We start from the raw sequence: 19,032 nt of genomic DNA, 5'->3' as shown, positions 1-19,032 counted from the left end.
GTGGTCCTTCCATTCTGGCATGCTTTATTAAATATTACACAGATTAAAATGTCCATAAGACTATCCTATGGATATTGAAATGTCAAAAGAAAGGAGAAATTATTTTCTGAGGAGATAAGCCTGATTGTAATCCCTGCCACCGCTGACGCAGATTGCAAAGGTGCGAGTGAATGTCATTTGTAGGTACCTGAAGTGTTCTTGCTCTTGGCAACAGAATGACTCCTCATGTTACTCCCTGGCCCTCCTGTGCTTGCCAGTATGGAGAGATCCTTTTCTTAACCATCCTCTGTCCCATCAGGATCCCTAGATGTTCTAGTACTTCCATGCTTTGAAATGCTCCTGGGTATACCCACTAGATGAAGCAGAGTTTCCCTCTGAATCTCTCCTAACCCTCTCCCCCACCCTGCTGTGCACTACATAGATAAAAAAGTATTTTCTGACATGCCCTGGAAAGTGGGGATAGCACAGCATTATCCCACCACTCCTGAGACAGGGTCTTGGGTGGAAGACCTTGCCTCTTCACCTGTGCCCCATTCTTGGGAGAGTGTTGGGGAGGCCACCTTTTCACCTATTAATCCAGGTCATACCCATTGAATAGAAATGAGGAAAAAAATGCTTTAGAGCAAGGGGTAAAGAGGACCCAATCTTGCTCAGGGTCAGCAACACATAAACAAGATGTGGGCATCACCAATGCTTTTCCCCTTCCCACTGCCAAACCCTACCCCTACAAACCCCAGCTGCCCTCTGTCTGATAGACTGCTGAAACATACCATTGACAAACCACTCGATCCTGGGAAGGCATTTTACAATTGGTGGGATCATAGCTTGTCACTGGAGATAGTTCAGGTTTAAAAACAAACAAGAAACAGATAGTGGCCGAAATTCTGTACTCTCATGTGGAAGTTCAATGGAATCTGCCTGTATATGTCCAAGAGCAGATTTTGGTCCACTTACTCTAAATAAATAAATGTGTAAAAATTGCAGCACTTTGTTTAGTTACTGAGGCTGCCTTACACATTGTCAGAATTGATATATGTAGCACAATGTGTGTTTATTGTGTTTAAGTTACATTCGTAACTTACACATCACCTCTAAATTTGGCCCTGTGATAATTTAAGTTGGCATAACGTACACAGTGAGGGGACTGGACTCACTCCAGACTTCTTGGGTTTGCTTAGACTTGCCTCTGAATTTGGTCCTCAACCCCTCTCCCCCCACATTCCCCTTCTTGATACAGGCCGTCTGGCCTTTCAATCTGGCAAGGCAGGGTGTGCAGAGGTTGTATTATCTTCTAATGATATTAATTGTAATACATTTGAAGAGTTATGTTTGTAGCAAAGTGGGTTGTGCATGTTTCCAGCCCTTATGTGCAGGGTATGTGTGTGTACTTGGGGTCTGAATCCCAAATAAGGAAAGCATTAAGGTGTAAGAAATCTTTAGTTTTTGTTAGGAAAATGAATATGAGTGCATCAGGAAATGTCAAGAATGGTATCAGAATCTTAACTGAGAATTAAATTACTTTTTATGTGCTTTGTAATTGCAGAGATAATTGATCAATTCTGTGTTTTATGCTGTAGGAGTACATATTACAATCCCTTTGTCACCTGAGATCATTAGGGAAGGAAGTCTTACATTTTTATTTGTTGCTTCATTCCCCACTGATGACTGAATAATTGTATTGAACTAAAAACCTTTCTTCTCTATTACAGTAAACATGCTTTGTATAATGAGGAAGGCAAATGAAGAATGGCTAAATTTTAAATAATTTTATGGATTCATTCACCTAAAAGATAATCTACAAGTTTCTGTGAATAGCAAATAGTGTATCAATGTCCCTGTATGCAGGTGTAATGAATGATTAACAATACTTTTTCCCACCACAGAAGGCCTGCCATTGGGAATGAAAAGTCTAATCCTTCTAAGAGACATAGGGACCGTCTGAATGCTGAATTAGATCATCTGGCCAGCCTCCTGCCTTTTCCACCGGACATAATATCCAAGTTGGACAAACTTTCTGTCTTGCGCCTTAGTGTCAGCTATCTCCGGGTCAAAAGCTTCTTTCAAGGTAAGTCTCTTAAATATATCAAACACTTCAGTGAGGTTAAAGGGATACTGTTAACTTAAACATATTTTTCCACTTGTTTGCTTTGTGCATAGGACACCACTTTGAGTATAATCAGTTTCCTCTGTTATAGGTTTTTCAAACAATGATGGGATAAAAACGTATTTTTAGAAAATAGGAAAATTGTAAAACCACAAAAAATTTCAGGGAGACTCAGGGGCACATGCAATACCAGAAACTACTTTCAACTCATTTTTTGAAACTGACTAGATGTCAAGGTGATAGTATCCTTTTAAGTACGTTGTACAAGTTAAGCAACAGCTGTATGGTGACTTTATCTGCATTTAATGTATGCCTAACAGGAAATAGACCTGGATGAGGGGCCAAAGGGATCACTTTCTTTCAGGAGAAGTGAAATGTGAAATCTCAAGTGTTGACTAAAGTCATAATGGGCTGCACTTTGTTTTTGCTGTTGTCTGGCACACTGTATAATCAAAACCAAATGTGTACGTGTGGATGTCTGTAATAAGAATTCTTCCAAATTTGCAGACAGTTCTAGTTTCTTCTGTTAATGAAGTGTATGGGTATTTCACCATCAGAAAATATTACATACAGAAGTTGGAATATAACAACGTTGGCCTGCCAAGAAATGTTACTCTTAAAACCCAAGGAAATAAAGCATGTGCCTCTGTTGCCTGCTATTCATCAAATTCTCTTCTACTGCTTATAGTAAGTCAATAATGCAGAAACTAAAAAGTGAACATCAGTGAGTACTGAGATAATCACTTTTAACTGAATCCTTGAGTTCCCCCACTACATGCCAATAGACAATTGCTTCTCTTTCATCCTCATTTCTTTCTATTCCTAGCTGTTTTTAATTTTATGTCCTGGCAGACCTCTCTCTGGGAATCTAAGGTGCCTGAGAAATACCAAGTTAATACGTCTTCTATTGAAATCATGGCTGATTGTGTCAGGCAATTTATGGTCATGAAAGATATAATGGCCCAGATCATCACTCCTAGAGTGTGCACATGAATCCCCCCACTCCAACCCTGACATGTGAAAGGCAAGTCTTTGGCATCTTCTCTTAGCAGAGTCTCCTCTGTGGGATCATGGGGACATGGTGGAGACTGGGTGGGCCAGGAGAAGAAGCAGGTGGACCAGTTGTAAGGATAAGTGGATGCACACCTTTACTCCCTCCCTCCCTGCTGAGAAACCTCAGAAGATATTATGGCACCAGGACATCTTACGTTTTCCACAGGGCTGCCTCCTCCATAGGTGTTCCAGAGCAGGGAGGTAGAGGTTCCAGAGCCAATCCAGCCATACAGGACCTCTGAATGGCTCTGCCAGGTTTGAGGTCAAGGCAAACACCACTCCTTCAATGGTATGATTTGGAGAGATCTCTGAGAGGGAATCCTTGTGCAGATTTGCTCTCCACCACCCCTTCTGGCAGGTTTTCAGCACAAGGGGATGATCTGGGCCATTATTTTGTCCCTGGTGGCTGGAAAACCAGGAGAGATCATTTAGATAAAAGCAGTTTTGGAAATCAGGAAGGGAAATAGCACTCCTTAACAGGGTTTTAATTGCTTTGTGTCTGCTTGTTGCCAGATCTGCAAAATCAGGATTTCCCAGACCTGGGAGTTAATATCCATAGCATACTATTATTCACCAGAGATCTCCTTTGGGATGCTATATTAAACCTTAAGTATTCTATGCATAAGCAGATGTTGACAAAGCTCTTTTGGGAAGCTTTTGCTGGTATAAAGGGAAATTTATTAAATTCAATAGAGAGACCACTTTTGCAGGTATTTGTCTTCAACTGCAAATGCCAATTACCTAAGAAAACATAGGCACATATCGAGTGAAGGAGAGAGAAGCAGTCTTTCAGGCAACCGGGACCCTAACCAATTAAGACTTCATGGATTAGCACTAACACCTTGAATTCCATCTCCAAACCTGTAGGAATCCAGTGCAGATCTCAAGACTCTGGTCTAATGTGTTCCATGCATGAAACTCTGCTTAATAATTGGGCTGTAACATCAGTTTCTGGTTTCAGAGCGGCAGCCGTGTTAGTCTGTATCCGCAAAAAAAACAGGAGTACTTGTCGCACTTCAGAAACTAACAAATTGCATCCGATGAAGTGAGCTGTAGCTCATGAAAGCTTGTGCTCTAATAAATTTGTTAGTCTCTAAGGTGCCACAAGTACTCCTGTTCTTTTATCAGTTTCTGGGTGATCTCAACTTAGCATCCCATGCAGAATGCATTACAGCAGACTAGTCATGAGGTGACAAAGGTTCAGATAACTGTGGTGAGGTCCACATTGGAGAGACGATCACACCCATCTCACCTTACACAGGTGAAGGAAAGTGCCCTTGGCCACGGTGACAATGGGGTATCCAGGATCTAATAAAATTTGTAGGACGTGCACATTTATTATAAATGGTGGCTGAACTCCCTCCATGTAGGGCACTGATATAATCTGTCCCAATTGCACCAGATGCTTACCTCAACCTACCAATATTATCATGGTATTATCCAAATTAAGTTGCCGTTCCTCTTCCCTGCCCCAAGGTCAATATAGACACTATGCTATTTGTTCGTTTTTTTGTTTTTTTGTTTTTCCCTCTAGTTGGGTTAGACATGATAGACCTGGGTGTCACCTGCAAATTGTATACATATCAGCCCATGGGGCAGAGAAAAAAATTGCCCACAAATATTCTTTAGATTCCTTCAGAAAGATCAGAATGGACCCATTCCAGCAGCTCCACTGACCCCTTTTAGGGACTGAAGGTGGGTTGACAAAACTTCATGATGAACTGTACCAAAGGCTGGTGACAGATCTAAAGGAATCAGGAATGTCACTTTCTTTGCCCACTGCTAGAACAGCTAATCCTAATGGAGCAGGGACTGCCTTTTTATTAGATATTTGTACCGCACCTGGCAGAATAGGCTATAATCCTGATGAGGGCCTCAAGGCAAAATCACAATACAAACAATAATAATAATTTTCTATTCCATACCCTAGCCTATAACCTGATTGGCTGGGGTCAAGGAAATTTGAGGACTAAAACTGCCAGAGTTGTCTTGCCACTGCCTTTACAATGACTTTCCCCAAAAATGAGACTATACTTAGCCAGACTGGCAGTTTGAAGAGCTGTTTGGTTTTTCTACTCACTGGACTCATGATAGCTGAGAACTACTAACACTCTGTCCTCCTTCCCCCATGTGGAAAATACTTACTGGACCCAATACTTCTCTTGGTGACCTTCAGCAGCCAGGAAGGACAAGGATCCATCTCACAGGTTGGAGGTTGAAGCTGCTACAGCACCTGCATAATCTTAGTGGACAGTTCTGATGGAAAATCAAGCAGAACACTCTCATTGATTTTCCCACTGAGACACTGCTCTGTTTTATGGCAGTAGACAGCTCAGTCCAAATTGGAGTGGTTTTCTCTGCAAAATAATGTAACCCTTCTGCCAGGTGGAGCCGGTAGCAATCAGGGCCAGGTTCAATATCTAGGGGTTTCTTTTCAACAATACAACACAGAACTAGCTTGAGCCCCCACCCAGTAAAATTACACACCATCCTTGGGCACCTCTGAGAGGCACTACTTCCCCACTCGTAAGCACAGAGTCTGTGTGTAGAAAAGAAACTTTTAATGAAAGAAGAGAAATCACCTGACATTAATTAGGGAAAATGCTGCAAGCAGGATTCATAAATATAAAACTGTGAGCAGGACACCCACCACAGAGTGCGTGGGGCGGAGTCTTCTGCCTCATGTTCTTGAGTTCTACAACCAAAAGTTCCTTTACTGTGCCCCCCTCTGCTTCCTCACCATGCCCCACTCTCAGTGGTTGTCCTTGGTTAGTGAGGACCCAGGTTTCAGAAGTGTATCTGTGGGAGTTCACCTTCCACCTGGGGAATAAGACACCTGGCTCACTCCACCATCTGAGCACTTGTTTTGGGTGGCCGCCTTGCTGGCCGCTGCTCCTCACTGCCTGGCCACCCTGCCGGCCGCTGTTCCTTGCTGCCTCCAACCAGCTGACTATTTGCCACTTTCACCAGTTGCACACGCTGGCCACCTGTCAGTCACCTGCTGCCACCTGTGTCTCGTCTGTGATCTCTGCAGGTCAGTCTCTTAGTGATTTTTAGCTCTCAGCAGGCTGGGCAGAAACACTGCCACACCACAAGTGATTTCAGCTCTCAGTGAGTACTTAACATAACAAAAAGGTTCCTAATGAAGCCTATTTAGCTCTTTCTTTGAACAGTGGGGAGTAACAGGCTAAACCAGGCCGGGAACCCTTAGGGAGAGTCCACACCTCCTGGCTGGGACACCTGTCCCCGCCCCTCTTACTTTCACAGGGGTCTGGCATTTGAGCCCCTGGCTTAACGAGGTCCTTTCATCTGAGGATGACCCCCTCATTTGAGACAGGCTAAGTACAATTCTGCTGCTTTTTATTTATACAGTAAAGACAACAACATTGATAACAGCATTTCACTACCCCTGTATACAGTACTAAAATGATTTGTAACCCAACACCAGCAAAATTTGATCACTTTAAGGAACACCACTCTATCTGCTGGGTATCTAAGCCCAGTAGGTATGTTCATGTAAATACAGTTTTCTCCTGAAGTCTCTCCCACTCCCAGCTAGCTGTCAGGGGAGAGTTCATTCAGACCCTGCTTACAATAATATGCAAATTCATCATGCAGAGAAAAACTTGACTCTAGCTGAGTGGAGGCAGCTTGGATTCATGAAGCTTTCCACTACTCAGAATAGTTCTGCCTGTGCAAGACCTTGCAGGTGCTGTGGTGGAGGGTGAAGAAACCACTTTGCCTCTTGAGGAGTCATGGCATCTCTATGTTGCAGTTGGTCAAACTTGGCACAAAACTGATGCCACCAGGCTCTTGTTATCTCCATTCTCATTTAATCTGTGAACCATGGTGACCTGTACAGGCAAAGCTGATGGAGAGAGCATCTAGAGGCCACTATGTAGCTAGTGAATGACAAATGATGACTATACAGCCCTGTCAACCTACTGATAAAGGCGTCAGTTGGATGAACATTTGCCCTCAAGACTGCCTGGTAGGTCCATTGGTTTCATCAGTCTCAGAAGAATGGCTGTCAAAACATGCCCTTTGCTCCATAAGGCTAGGAATCCTACATCCTGAAAGTCAAGAAGACAGTGGTCAGTCCATGACAGCCCTATTTCTCCAACCTGCTCTCAGCTCAAACACCAGATCCCAGTATTGCATGAAGTGAAAGCACAGAAACACATGTGGCTGTAGGAGGGAAGTGAGTGAGGGGTGGAGTGAGCAGCAGCTCCTGTTGGGGCTGTCCACAGGATGAAAGGTTTTCCCAAATCTGTACCTCTCGACTGAGAACATTGGGGCTCTGGGGGACCCTTCCAGCCTCTGCTTCCACCATCAGCTCCCAGCCTGCTCCAGCTTGGAGGCCGCCTGTCAATTCTAATTGTTTGGCTCTGTCCCACTCCACATATCAGCACAGAGCTCCCTGGAGCCCCTGCATTCATTCAGGAAGGTGGCGGAAGGGCTGGAAAAGAAGAAATACAATCTGTAATTGAAACATGAAAGAGACAGTTATAAAAACAAACTCCAGAACTCTCTAGATTTAAAAAAATTAACCATTCTTTAAAGGTGAACTGCAAAGAGAAACACAGGTACTTTTTTCCACCCATTCTCATCCCTTTATTATATGCGATGAAGACCGAATAATTGTTTTCCTAAAAGAAAATGATGTTTGTTTATTTTATTTATTTTTAATAAATAAGAAATGTGAGGCTGTGGAGAAGCTGTGCCAAACTTTAGGGACATGGAATCTGACATCATGTTCCAGATTGAAACCAGAGGTGTAGCTGCTGCTGTTATTCCAAAGAGCAATATTCTCCTCCTCCTCCTTCTCCTTCAGTTATTTGGTAGCTGGTCACCCATCACCCCCTTCTGTTTCCAGAGTGCCTCTTTCTCTTTCTGAACCCACACTGGAGAACTTCTGTCCCCTTTCTACCTGGCTACTGACTTTACCTTCCTACCACTTGAACCCCAATGGACTCTTCTGCTGCCTCAACCACCCTTCTGCCTGAAACCATAATGGGGAACTGAGAACACCACCTCTGTGTGGCAGCTCTTTCTCCCCAGGCTGGTGGGTGGATAAAAGCAAAGGTGGTCTCCATTACATGCCTCTAAAACAGGGGTCTCAAACACACAGCCCGCAAGCCGCATGCGGCCCATGGAGTTATTTCCTGCGGCCCACCATAGGCGCCCAGTCCCCGCCTCTGCCCGTCACCCTCCCTTCTCACTCCCCACCGAATGTGCCACGTCCCCGCTTCTCCGCCTACCTCCCAGTGCTTCCTGCCTCCAAACAGCTGTTTGGCAGTGCATAGAACTTTCCAGGAGGGAGCGGGGAGAAGGGGGATGCGGCGTGCTCAGGGGAGGAGGTGGAGAAGAGGCGGGGCCGGGGCGGGGACTTTGGGGAAGGGGTTGGAATGGGGGCGAGGAAGGGGTGGGAAGAGGTGTGGCGGGGCATGTACTGAAGTGTCGCTAGATATCTCTTGTGGCTATGGTAACACCCCTCTTTTCATTAGGTGCCAGCAATGTGCTTGGTAAGACCTCAAACAGCTTACAGTCTAGCAGAGATACACAGGAGACAGGATGCACAGGAAGACCCAGAGGGGGGATTCACTTCGAGCAGTCTGGGAGAGGGGGTTGTTTATTTGGGCATCTGTGGCATGATTTGAATCATACCTGTCATTCCCCTTGGCTTCAGGGCTTTGTTGCAATGCACATGTTATCAGAGCCTGTTCTGAAAGGTGCTAAGCACCCTGAGATCCTACTAGTCTCAGTCGGAGGAGAAGGCACCTCAGCTCCATGCAAAGGAATTTCTAACAGAGAGATGACCTAAGGTGGGGGATTCAAAACCTGCGTCCCAGCCCCTTGCTGTTCTGGGCTGTGATCTGGGCCTGAAAGGTGCTGGCAGCTGCCTTCTGTGAGGTTCAGCGCATGCTCACCGCCAGTGGCTCTTAGCCCATCATTCCCATCAGTCCCCATCAGACCGCATGACAGCTCCCTCTGCTTCTGCAAGGGTAATGGCAACGTTTGGAAGTACGTATATATGTGAATAGTTTTTCTCTTCCATGAAGATTAACAAATCTGTGTTAAGGTCAAGGCTCACTGATGAACATTTGCAAGCAACACTGAGATTGGTTTCGTCTCAGGATATCAAACCTAATATTGATGCTCTGGTTGATGCAAAATGCTGCCAGCTAAGTGGCCAAAAATGAAATGACTGTCAAAATTAGCACTAACTTTTTGCGTTACAGTTTTTAAAAAGTTAATACATTGACTTTTAATAGCATACTATATTACTCTTCCTTTTTTTTGTTTTTGACTATACTTTTGTATCGTTGTACGAAAAGGTTTCAGTGATGCGGCCCTCAGGCCAATGTACTAGTCCTCATGTGGCCCTCTTGGTGTTTTGGGTTTGAGATCCCTGCTCTAAAATGTTCCTTGTCTCAAGGGACATCTCACATTCAAGGAACATCCAAAATTACCTGCATTCCACATACATTCGGTGTCCCCTCACATTTATTATTAAAACTCATTTACACCAGAAATAAAGTATAATGAAATTGTGGTAACAGAAATAGTTGTTTATCCAAAAGGAAGAAATTGCCATCACTTTAAACTACGTGCACAAATAGCATTTGTGCCCCTCATATGAGGTCTAGGGTATGTATACACTACGAAATTAGGTCGAATTTATAGAAATCGGTTTTTTAGAAATCGTTTTTATATATTCGAGTGTGTGTGTCCCCACGGAAAATGCTCTAAGTGCATTAAGTGCATTAACTCGGTGGAGTGCTTCCACAGTACTGAGGCAAGCGTCGACTTCCGGAGTGTTGCACTGAGGGTAGCTATCCCACAGTTCCCGCAGTCTCCGGAAATGAGATTCAAAAGTTCGCGGTTCTTTTCCTGTCTACCTGGCCAGTGCATCTGAGTTGAGAGTGCTGTCCAGAGCGGTCACAATGGAGCACTCTGGGATAGCTCCTGGAGGCCAATACCGTCGAATTGTGTCCACAGTATCCCAAATTCGACCCGGCAAGGTCGATTTCAGCGATAATCCACTTGTCAGGGGTGGAGTAAGGAAATCAATTTTAAGAGCCCTTTAAGTCGAAAAAAAGGGCTTCATTGTGTGGACGGGTGCAGGTTTACATCGATTTAACGCTGCTAAATTTGACCTAAAGTCCTAGTGTAGACCAGGGCTTTGTGACCTATATTTGAGTCTGGCCAGTAAAGAGGTATGCTCAATGACCTGCTTGGGAGGAGGCAGAGAGACTCAGAAGACTGGAGTGGAGGAAGGGGTGACCAGTTGCAGTGTGGTTGATGAAGGCCTGAGATATTGATCTTTGGGTGAGAGCAATAGCTGCAGCTCAGGTCTAGCATTGTATTAGGTTCCAGTCCTTCATAGTTTGTTGATTTCTGTGGAAATAAGTCAGAATTTGATTTTTTAAGTAAAAAGTTAGTTACAAAACCCCACCTCCCACCCCCAAATAAACAAAACAATAGCAAACATTCACAACATTTAGGCCCTCACTTGACATAATAAAGGAACCCAAAAGGGCAGAAACATAATACTTGTTCTATTTTGTAGTTCTTTAAAGTAAAGGCTGATACTAAATTGGGAGGTATTTCAAACACCATTGAGGACACAAGTAATGAAAATGGACTGAGACACAATGCAGAAGGACACAATGATGCTAGAAATATAGCCTAATAAAAATGAACCTGGAAAATCAACCTAGAAGTGCAAGCTAATCCATGTGGGAAAACTTAATCCTAAACAATGATGTTCAGTTGGGGGGAAGAACCTGGAAAGTAGGAATGAACAAAAAAGCCAAATGTGTTTTTTGGCCTGTATACATAGAGGGCTCATGTCACAGAACAGGAAGGTGATAGTCCCTCTCGCTGTAAAATCAGTGTGACTACATCTGGAATATGGCAATCAGTTATGAACACCTCTGTATTGGAAATATGTTAGTACATCTGGACGGAATTGGAGTAAATGCACATAAATGACTATAGGACAGGTGGGAGGAAGAAAGAGTACAGTAATTAAATGTGTATAGCTTGGATACAACAATCATGTGCTTGTATTTAAAGGAAGGATGTATTGTAAAGAAGAGGAGGGATTGTTTAGGATACTTCATGGGCACAATTGAGGAGATATGGGATGAAGGTGAACAAAATAAAATTTAGGTTGAATATCAGCTGAATATCCCATTGTGAGTTCTGTTAGACTGAGCAATATTCTTACAATTGCAGTAGGGTAGACCTGCAATGTTAAAACTAGACTGGGGAAAGCACTGTAATGTACTACCTGCACATACCCTGTCTTCTGGATTTGAGCTGCCTTTTAGTTTAAAAAGAAGTGATTTGTACATTGAAAATTATATACCACAGCCAGAGTCCCCCAAAATACACTTTTTGTCAGTAATATCATAACAATTTATATATGGCACTGAAGGCTCAAGCATAATAATTTGCTAGCCTCTTCATGACATACCTTCAACAGCCACAGAAGCTGGTACTCAGACACGTTTAGTCACCACTAGGTGTCCTTTCAGTAACTGCGCCTAACATAGCACGAGTCCATGGGTAGCACAAGTGTTCTGTTTATAAAGTTCAGTAGCCAATTAGAGTACATGGAGCAAGTTCACCATATTGATTTCAAGAAAGAAAATAATTTCACAGATAATTAGAAATTAAGAGATTGAAAATACTCATCTAGTCCTTCACCAATAACTACGCTAAGTTTGTTACCTACAGCATATGAAGGTAAATAACTTGTAGTAACTAACACTTCTACTTTACATTAAATTATACAAGCAAAAGATGTAGTTGCTGTTCCAAACTGTAGATATCACTGTCATGACAGATTTTCCTAGTATTCAATTTAACTTTTTCTTTGTTGAACTCCGCCACACCATTCCTGTTTATATTTCGTTGGACTACAAAATAATTTGTCCATATTCATGGTGTTTACATGCTTCAAATATCTGTAAACAGTTGTCAACTTTCCTATTAATAGTTTCCCCCCCAAGCTATACAGAGTTATTAATTTCACTAATTCCTCATAAACGTTCCTATGTGGTTTGCAGCCATATCACTGCAATTTCACCAGCTCTCTCACAGAAAGCAACATTAGGCTGTCTCAGTGCTAGGCTGGAAGACACCAGGTTCTACAGGAAGTTGTTCTGGTGATTCAGCACCTTACCCCTCACTTCTGGATCAGTATCGAACCATTTTTCATGGATCATTTTTCTTTTACAATATTGAAGGAACAGGGATACCTTTTAATACTTCGGTCCTTTTTGCAGATGTACTGCATTTCAACTAGTACTGTGTTGCCTCCCTATCTAATATTCTGAATATTAAAATGATCTACATAATAATGAATGGTTACATATTTAAAAGCCATCCTTGCCATATTACTTTGACCAATCACATTTATCCACTCGCCAGATTTAGTCCTGCATTTACCTGGAAGGCTGAAAATTTGGTACACCAGCATGTGAATACATATAGAACATAGAGGATGGTGAATTAGCTATGGGAATAAATGCATTAAAATTATTTGCAAAATTTGAATTGGGTCATTGTCCAAGCTTTCCCAAAGTTTGTAGTTGTTTAGAGTGAGGATTATTTGTTTGAAACATTATAGCTAAAGGCTCATCACAATGGACTTCAGAGCTGAATGTCTCCAGAGTCTGGGAATATTTGTATGTGGGCACAGCATCAATTAATTACTTCAGTGTAGTGGTGCTGTGATGAATTTGGAGTTGCCTGTAATAATTTCTGTACGCTGTATCTTGATCTGGTTATTGTGATGTTTACTGTATGCATATATTGAGTTAATATATGGGGATGGTAGGATTGTCAGGAAATACATCCAGAAAGTGGGAGAAAGATCCAAATATACTGGGGGCAGGGGACAGGGGGACGGGACTTTTTGGCCTGAGGGCCACATCTGGGTATGGAAATTGTATGGCAGGCCATGAGTGCTTACGAAATTGGGGGTTGGGGTGCAGGAGGGTGAGAGGGCTCCATCTGGGGTGGGGCTGGGGATGAGGGGTTGGGGGTACAGGAGGATGCTCTGGGCTGGGACTGAGGGGTTCAGAGGGCAGGAGGGGGATCAGGGCTGGGGCAGGGGGTTGGGGAGTAGGAGGGAGTCTGGGGGGGACAGGCTCCAGGTAGCGCTTACCTCAAGCAGCTCCCAGAAACAGTGGCATGTCCTCCATTTGGCTTCTACGCAGAGGTGCAGCTGGACAGCTCTGCGCACTGCCCTGTCCGCAGGCGCTGCCCCTTCAGCTCCCATTGGCTGTGGGTCCCAGACAATGGGAGCTAAAGGGGCAGTGCTTGGGGCAGGGGCAGTGTGCGGAGCCCCATGGCTGCCCCTATGTGTAGGAGCTGGAGGGGGGACATGCCGCTGCTTCTGGGAACCATGCAGAGAGGGGCAAGACCTCAACCTCCGCTCCCCGGCTGGAGCGCCAGAGCAGGGCAAGCCCCGGACCCCTCTTCCCAGCGGGAGCTTGAGGGCTAGATTAAAACGTCAGGAGGGCCAGATGCGGCCCCTGGGCCGTAGTTTGCCCACCCCTGAAATATACACTTCTCAGCAAACACTTGACAGACAATGTTGCAAGAGCCATTTGCTTTGATGCCCTTGTGAGTGCAACCCCCTTCTGGGGTTGCTTGACAGGTTTCCCCAGAAATGAATCAGTCCCTGTGAAGGGGACGGGAAATCAAAGACACAGGAGGGGTTAAAGAGACAGACACTCTCTCAAGGGCCTGACCCTTATGGGGGCTCTACTTGAGTGTAGTAATATAGGGCCAAGTGAACCTCAGTATGAAGTTAGGACCAGGTAAACCTCTTCTCTCTCATGAATTTCTCTTAGTTTCAAAGCAAGGTCTTATAGTTTGTTCATTAATTTCTCTTGACTGGAACAAGTGTTAGTCAGGGTGTCTCTAGGCCTAGCATTTTGTGTTTCATTTTCTTGGTACACAGCCATATAGTGTCAGGTTCTGTGTTTGTCTCTGTGCTGCTGTAAATCCTTGCTGCCATTTGCCACTTGAGAAGATGAAATGGTCCCTTCATTCAGCTTGTGAATGGGACAGATATGGCAATTTCCTGCAATATTCTTGAAAAACATCATTGAATTTAAGTAGCTTTGGAGTCCATTGTATTAAAAATGCAAAGTTTATGTATTATTGTGGAATTGTATATAACTTCTGTAGTGGGAAGATATGACAATGTAAACCCTGGGAAGTGTTATGAGTTCTGAAACAACGTGCCACACAAGAATGAACTTTTGCGATAAACAAAGTTAAAAGGAATTTCCCAGGAAATCTCTAGGGGTGAGTGTATGCAAACATTACATGTTATGTTATGTGAGAACTCAGCCTTTTGAAACTTTTGTCCTGAGGAGAGGACCTTTGTCTGCTGATCACCTGTTATATTAGGACAAGATCAAAGGCTCAAACTGTATAAAGGAAAGAATGTACGATTCATGGGATGCTTGTTCTGCCCTAACAGCTGTTCTGAACTTATAACCAGAATAAAATCCCTTGGTGAGGTTTGAAGGACTGACATTTCCCCTCCTCACCCACCCTCCTTTGCCCCTAACTCCTGCACTGTGGCCCCTTTTCACCTAACCCCTGCACCCCCTCCTGCATTTGTAATGCTTGCCCTCCTCACCCCCCTCTTCACTCCTAACTGCTGCACTGTGCCCCCTTTGCCCCGAAACCCTGCCTCCCCCCCGCATCCCTAACCCCTGCACTATGCCCCCTTTGCCCCAACCCCTGCACCCCTCCTGCATCCCTCTGCGCCTCCCTCCTGTGCCCCAACCCCTGCACCCCCTCCTGTGCCCCTATGCCTCCTGCACCCCTAACCCCTGCACTTTGCCCCTAACGCCTGCACTTTTCCCCCTTTGCCCCCAACCCCTGCACTTCCCTCCTGTGCCCCAACCCCTGCCTCCCCTCCTGCGCCCCTAACCCCTGCACCCCCCTCCTGTGCCCCTGTGCCTCCTGTGTCCCAACCCCTGTATTATGCCCCCTTTGCCCCTAACTTCTGCATTCTCTTCCTGCGCCCTAACCCCTGCACTCTGCCCCCTTTGCCCCTAACCCCTACACTCCCCTCCTGTGTCCACACGGGGAAACTGATATGGCTGCATGGAGCAGCTGGCATTGCTGCTTGCTATCCCCTCCAACGCCACTCCTGCATGCCCCACTAGGAGGCTGTGAGTGGGGGAGCAAGGAGCAATGTCAGGGCTCCCTGCATCCAGGTCACTTTCCCCACCTGGGCTGCGTAAGGGGAGAGAAGCAAAGCAGCAGCTCCTGATGCTTGCTTAACAGCACAGCCCAGGTGGGGAAAGTGACTTGGATGCAGGAGCACTTGCTGTTGCTCCTTGCTCTCCCCCCCCCCGACAGCCCCATGGGGGGGCACAGAGGAATGTAGGGGGGAGAAGTATCTGTGTGTAATCACTCCCCCCCACACTGGGAGGAAGCAGGGAGAAATCTGGGTGCCCCCTCAGCTAAATTCCCTCTCAGCTGCGCAGCTGCCTATTAAGCCCTGTGTAGGGGCTTAGGGCACAGTACGGACCTGCCGTGGTGGGGAGAGGAGCCTCTCCCTGCCAGCTCCAACACGGACCTGCCCCTGACTTGCCGCGGCTGGGGGAGAGGAGCCTCTTCCCCACCCCAGCCCAGGTGCTGCTGTGGGGAGAGAGAACTGGGGGAGTCCTCTCTCCCCTCTGTAACCCCCAGGCAGCCTGCACCCCAAACCCCTCATCCCCGGCCCCATCCCAGAGCCCATACCTCCAGCTGGAGCCCTCACTCCCCTACACCTCAATCCTCTTCGCCAGCCTTGAGCCCCCCTACCACACTCCGAATCCCTAAGCCCCACCCCCACCACATGAATTTTGTTATGTGAACCAATATGAAGGTGATGTGTCACACAACAAAATTCATTCCGCACATGCATGGGGAAAATTAGAGGGAACACTGTCCCCCATGGCGCTCCCCTGCCAGCTGGGAGCAGTTTCTAACTCTACACTGGCAGCGCATACCTCTGAGCTGCTGCACGGTCCCCACTTGACCATGGCGCCCTTAGGCAGTCACCCAGGTGGCTCACCCCTAAGGCTGACCCTGCGCTTACTGGAGCCCCTTATTGGAGTGGGGGTGATCTCGGGTAAGCTTATTAGCAGGCATGTAGGTTCTTTTATTATTTTAATATGTTTTGTCTGGAAAGCTTTCACCTTAAGACTAAATGTACTTGTTTAGATAGAGGTGTGTGGTACTTTATAGCTGTGAGCAGTTATACTGTTTAGAGCCTTGGTAAGAAAACAACATGCAGACGCTGATGATTTAGAGTGTCTGACTTGCTGGAGAACTCAGAGTGTAGGCAGGGAACTGTACAGTCTGGAAAAACCCTCGTCAGGAGGGAGAGAGACACGGATCTTCTCTTAACAGAGGTGCTTGCTGAGGAGCTGGGAGCCTACAAGTTGGTGCCCTTGGAGGACAATGAGGGGGAAATGTAGGTGCAGTTGTCCTAAGCTGTGACAGTTACTAACCATAGCAGACCATTTCTTTCCCCTAACAAAGTGGGGCTTAGTTTCTACAGGATGCATTTAAAGTCCTTTTAGACACAGCTTCTCACTTCTGAAACTTCTCATATTCAGTCCCTTTGATTCAGCTTTTTTCATGTGGACAGAATTAGCACACTGTGTGACTTCCATCGTTCTTTCTGATTTGCCACTACTATTATGTTAGAGGGTAACTCCTTTTCTGTAGTTTCTTGCTTTTTTGGGTCTAATCCAATTCCCACTGACTTTAATGGAAGTTGGATTGGGCCCTCTGAGAGGGGAAAGAAACACAGAATTTTCCCCATTTGGCATTATTCCCAGTACCTCAGTTACTTATAGGTTGTTCCCACTTTCATCTACACATCGTATTTCTATGCCTTGTGGATCTGCCAGAGAAAAGATGTATGAGTTGTCCCTACTTATTTTATTTGAGTGCAAGTTCTTTAGATTAGACTCTCCTGATGGGGCGGGGGGGAGGCTGTTTAGGGAATTATGCTTTTTGGCCCTAGCGATTTGAACAGGGCTGACCTTTGCAATACCACCTCAATTCTCAAGAGGGCTGCTTATTCAGCTAGGGGATTCCTCTCTATTATCAAATGATCAAGGTTCCCTAGAGGGATTCCTTCAGTTCTCAGGCTTTCCTAGGAGGTCTAAGCACAAGATTCTTGTTTTTCCGGGGATTTTATCAATGGTAAGTTTTCACCTAAAGCCTTTCCTGGAAGTGCCAGATTCTTTGCATTCTGTGTAAATATGCTGCTGTTGGTATGGGAGATCATATGGCACAGATCAGTAAGATCTGCTATCTGGAGATATACACTCGAAGAAACCAAATAAGATTTTTTTCCCTTATTTAGTATTGTTTTTGTATTCATTGTAATTCATTTGAATTTTATAAATAGTAATCTTTGGTTTAAACTGAAACCTGTACTTTCAATTTCAGCCCCAGCATGTGTGTTTAGGTTGGAAGGCTGCATTGCTGGAGTTAGAGCTGTTAGTCTGAAAAAAAGAACCTGGCAGGTAGATTTGAATATTTGTTTAAAATAAATGTTTCTTTTAGCTAATTGAGTACATGTGTAAATTCACTCAGTAACGAGAAACCTGTGACTTAAAAAACAAAACAAAAACCCAACCCAAAACTTTGGAGTACATATTGTATTAGACCACAGTAATAGTTTATTATGTTGACTATTAAAGTATGCCAATGCATTAAAAATATATATATATATATATATATATATATATATATATAAAATAATGACCACAACTCAAGAAGAATATTTATAGATTGGAGAGGGTTCAGAGAAGAGCTGTGAGAATGATTAAAGGACTGGAAAACATGCCTTATAGCAGTGGTTTTCAAACTTTTTAGGCTGCGTATTCCTTTCTAAACAATGTAGTCTACCACATACCCCCATCTGAGTTATAGGCATAATATACCTATGGTTAGATTGCCATGTCTTTCTAAATAAAATGCATAGTCTTCTATTACAGGATTTTTCTCATGTACCCCGATGAGAGCTTGTGTACCCCTAATGGTACTCGTACCCCAGTTTCAAATCACTGCCTTATAGTGACAGGTTTCAGAGTAGCAGCCATGTTAGTCTGTATTCGCAAAAAGAAAAGGAGGACTTGTGGCGCCTCAAGTACTCCTTTTCTTTTTGCCTTATAGTGATAGACTCAAGGAGCTCAATCTGTTTATTGTAAGAAAGAGACGTTTAAGTGGTGACTTGATGGCAGTCTACAATACCTGTATAGAGAACAAATATTTGATAAGGGGCTCTTCAATCTTGCACGATCCCAGTGGCTGGAAGTTGAAACTAGACAAATTCAGACTGCAAATAAAGCATACATTGTTAACAGTGGGGATAATTAATTATTGGAACAAATTACCAAGGGTTGTGGTGGATTCTCCATCACTGAATTTTTTAAATCAAGTTTAGATATTTTTCTATATGCTGTAGTTCAAACAGGAATTATTTCAGGGAAGTCCTATGGCCTGTGTTATGGTAATCAGACTAGATAATCACAGTGGTCCCTTCTGGCTTTAGAATCTATAAATCTATTACTTATCCATGGTATCCTGAGAAGACAACAACTAACACCAAAGACACCAAAAATACAACTACTGTTCTTGGAGTAGCTGACAACCAAGGCAAAACCAATGGCTGTATATTACTACAATATTCAGAGTAGCGAAGTATCAAGAACTTGTCAGCCGAAGAGGCACCATTCACAGATGCAAACTCTTTCTTTTCTAGATATATTGTTGTATTCATTTTCATAACACCACAACAAAATAAAAGAGGAAACAATGTTCTA

At 44.4% G+C, this 19,032-nt stretch overlaps 1 protein-coding gene across 1 annotated transcript in view; it reads left to right on the top strand.

Moving 5' to 3' along the window:
* The window catches only part of AHRR (aryl hydrocarbon receptor repressor), a 228,281-nt gene that overhangs the window by 109,177 nt on the left and 100,072 nt on the right, over positions 1 to 19,032 (top strand). Inside the window, exon 3 of the mRNA XM_073332501.1 lies at positions 1,884 to 2,065. Within this exon, the coding sequence (XP_073188602.1) occupies positions 1,884 to 2,065 (182 nt within the window). The remainder of the gene's footprint in view (positions 1 to 1,883; positions 2,066 to 19,032) is intronic.

Source organism: Lepidochelys kempii, chromosome 2 (assembly GCF_965140265.1).
Source record: "Lepidochelys kempii isolate rLepKem1 chromosome 2, rLepKem1.hap2, whole genome shotgun sequence".
Taxonomy (NCBI): domain Eukaryota; kingdom Metazoa; phylum Chordata; order Testudines; family Cheloniidae; genus Lepidochelys; species Lepidochelys kempii.
The sequence above is the reverse complement of the archived record's forward strand: the minus strand, read 5'-3'. Positions and strand labels throughout refer to the sequence as shown.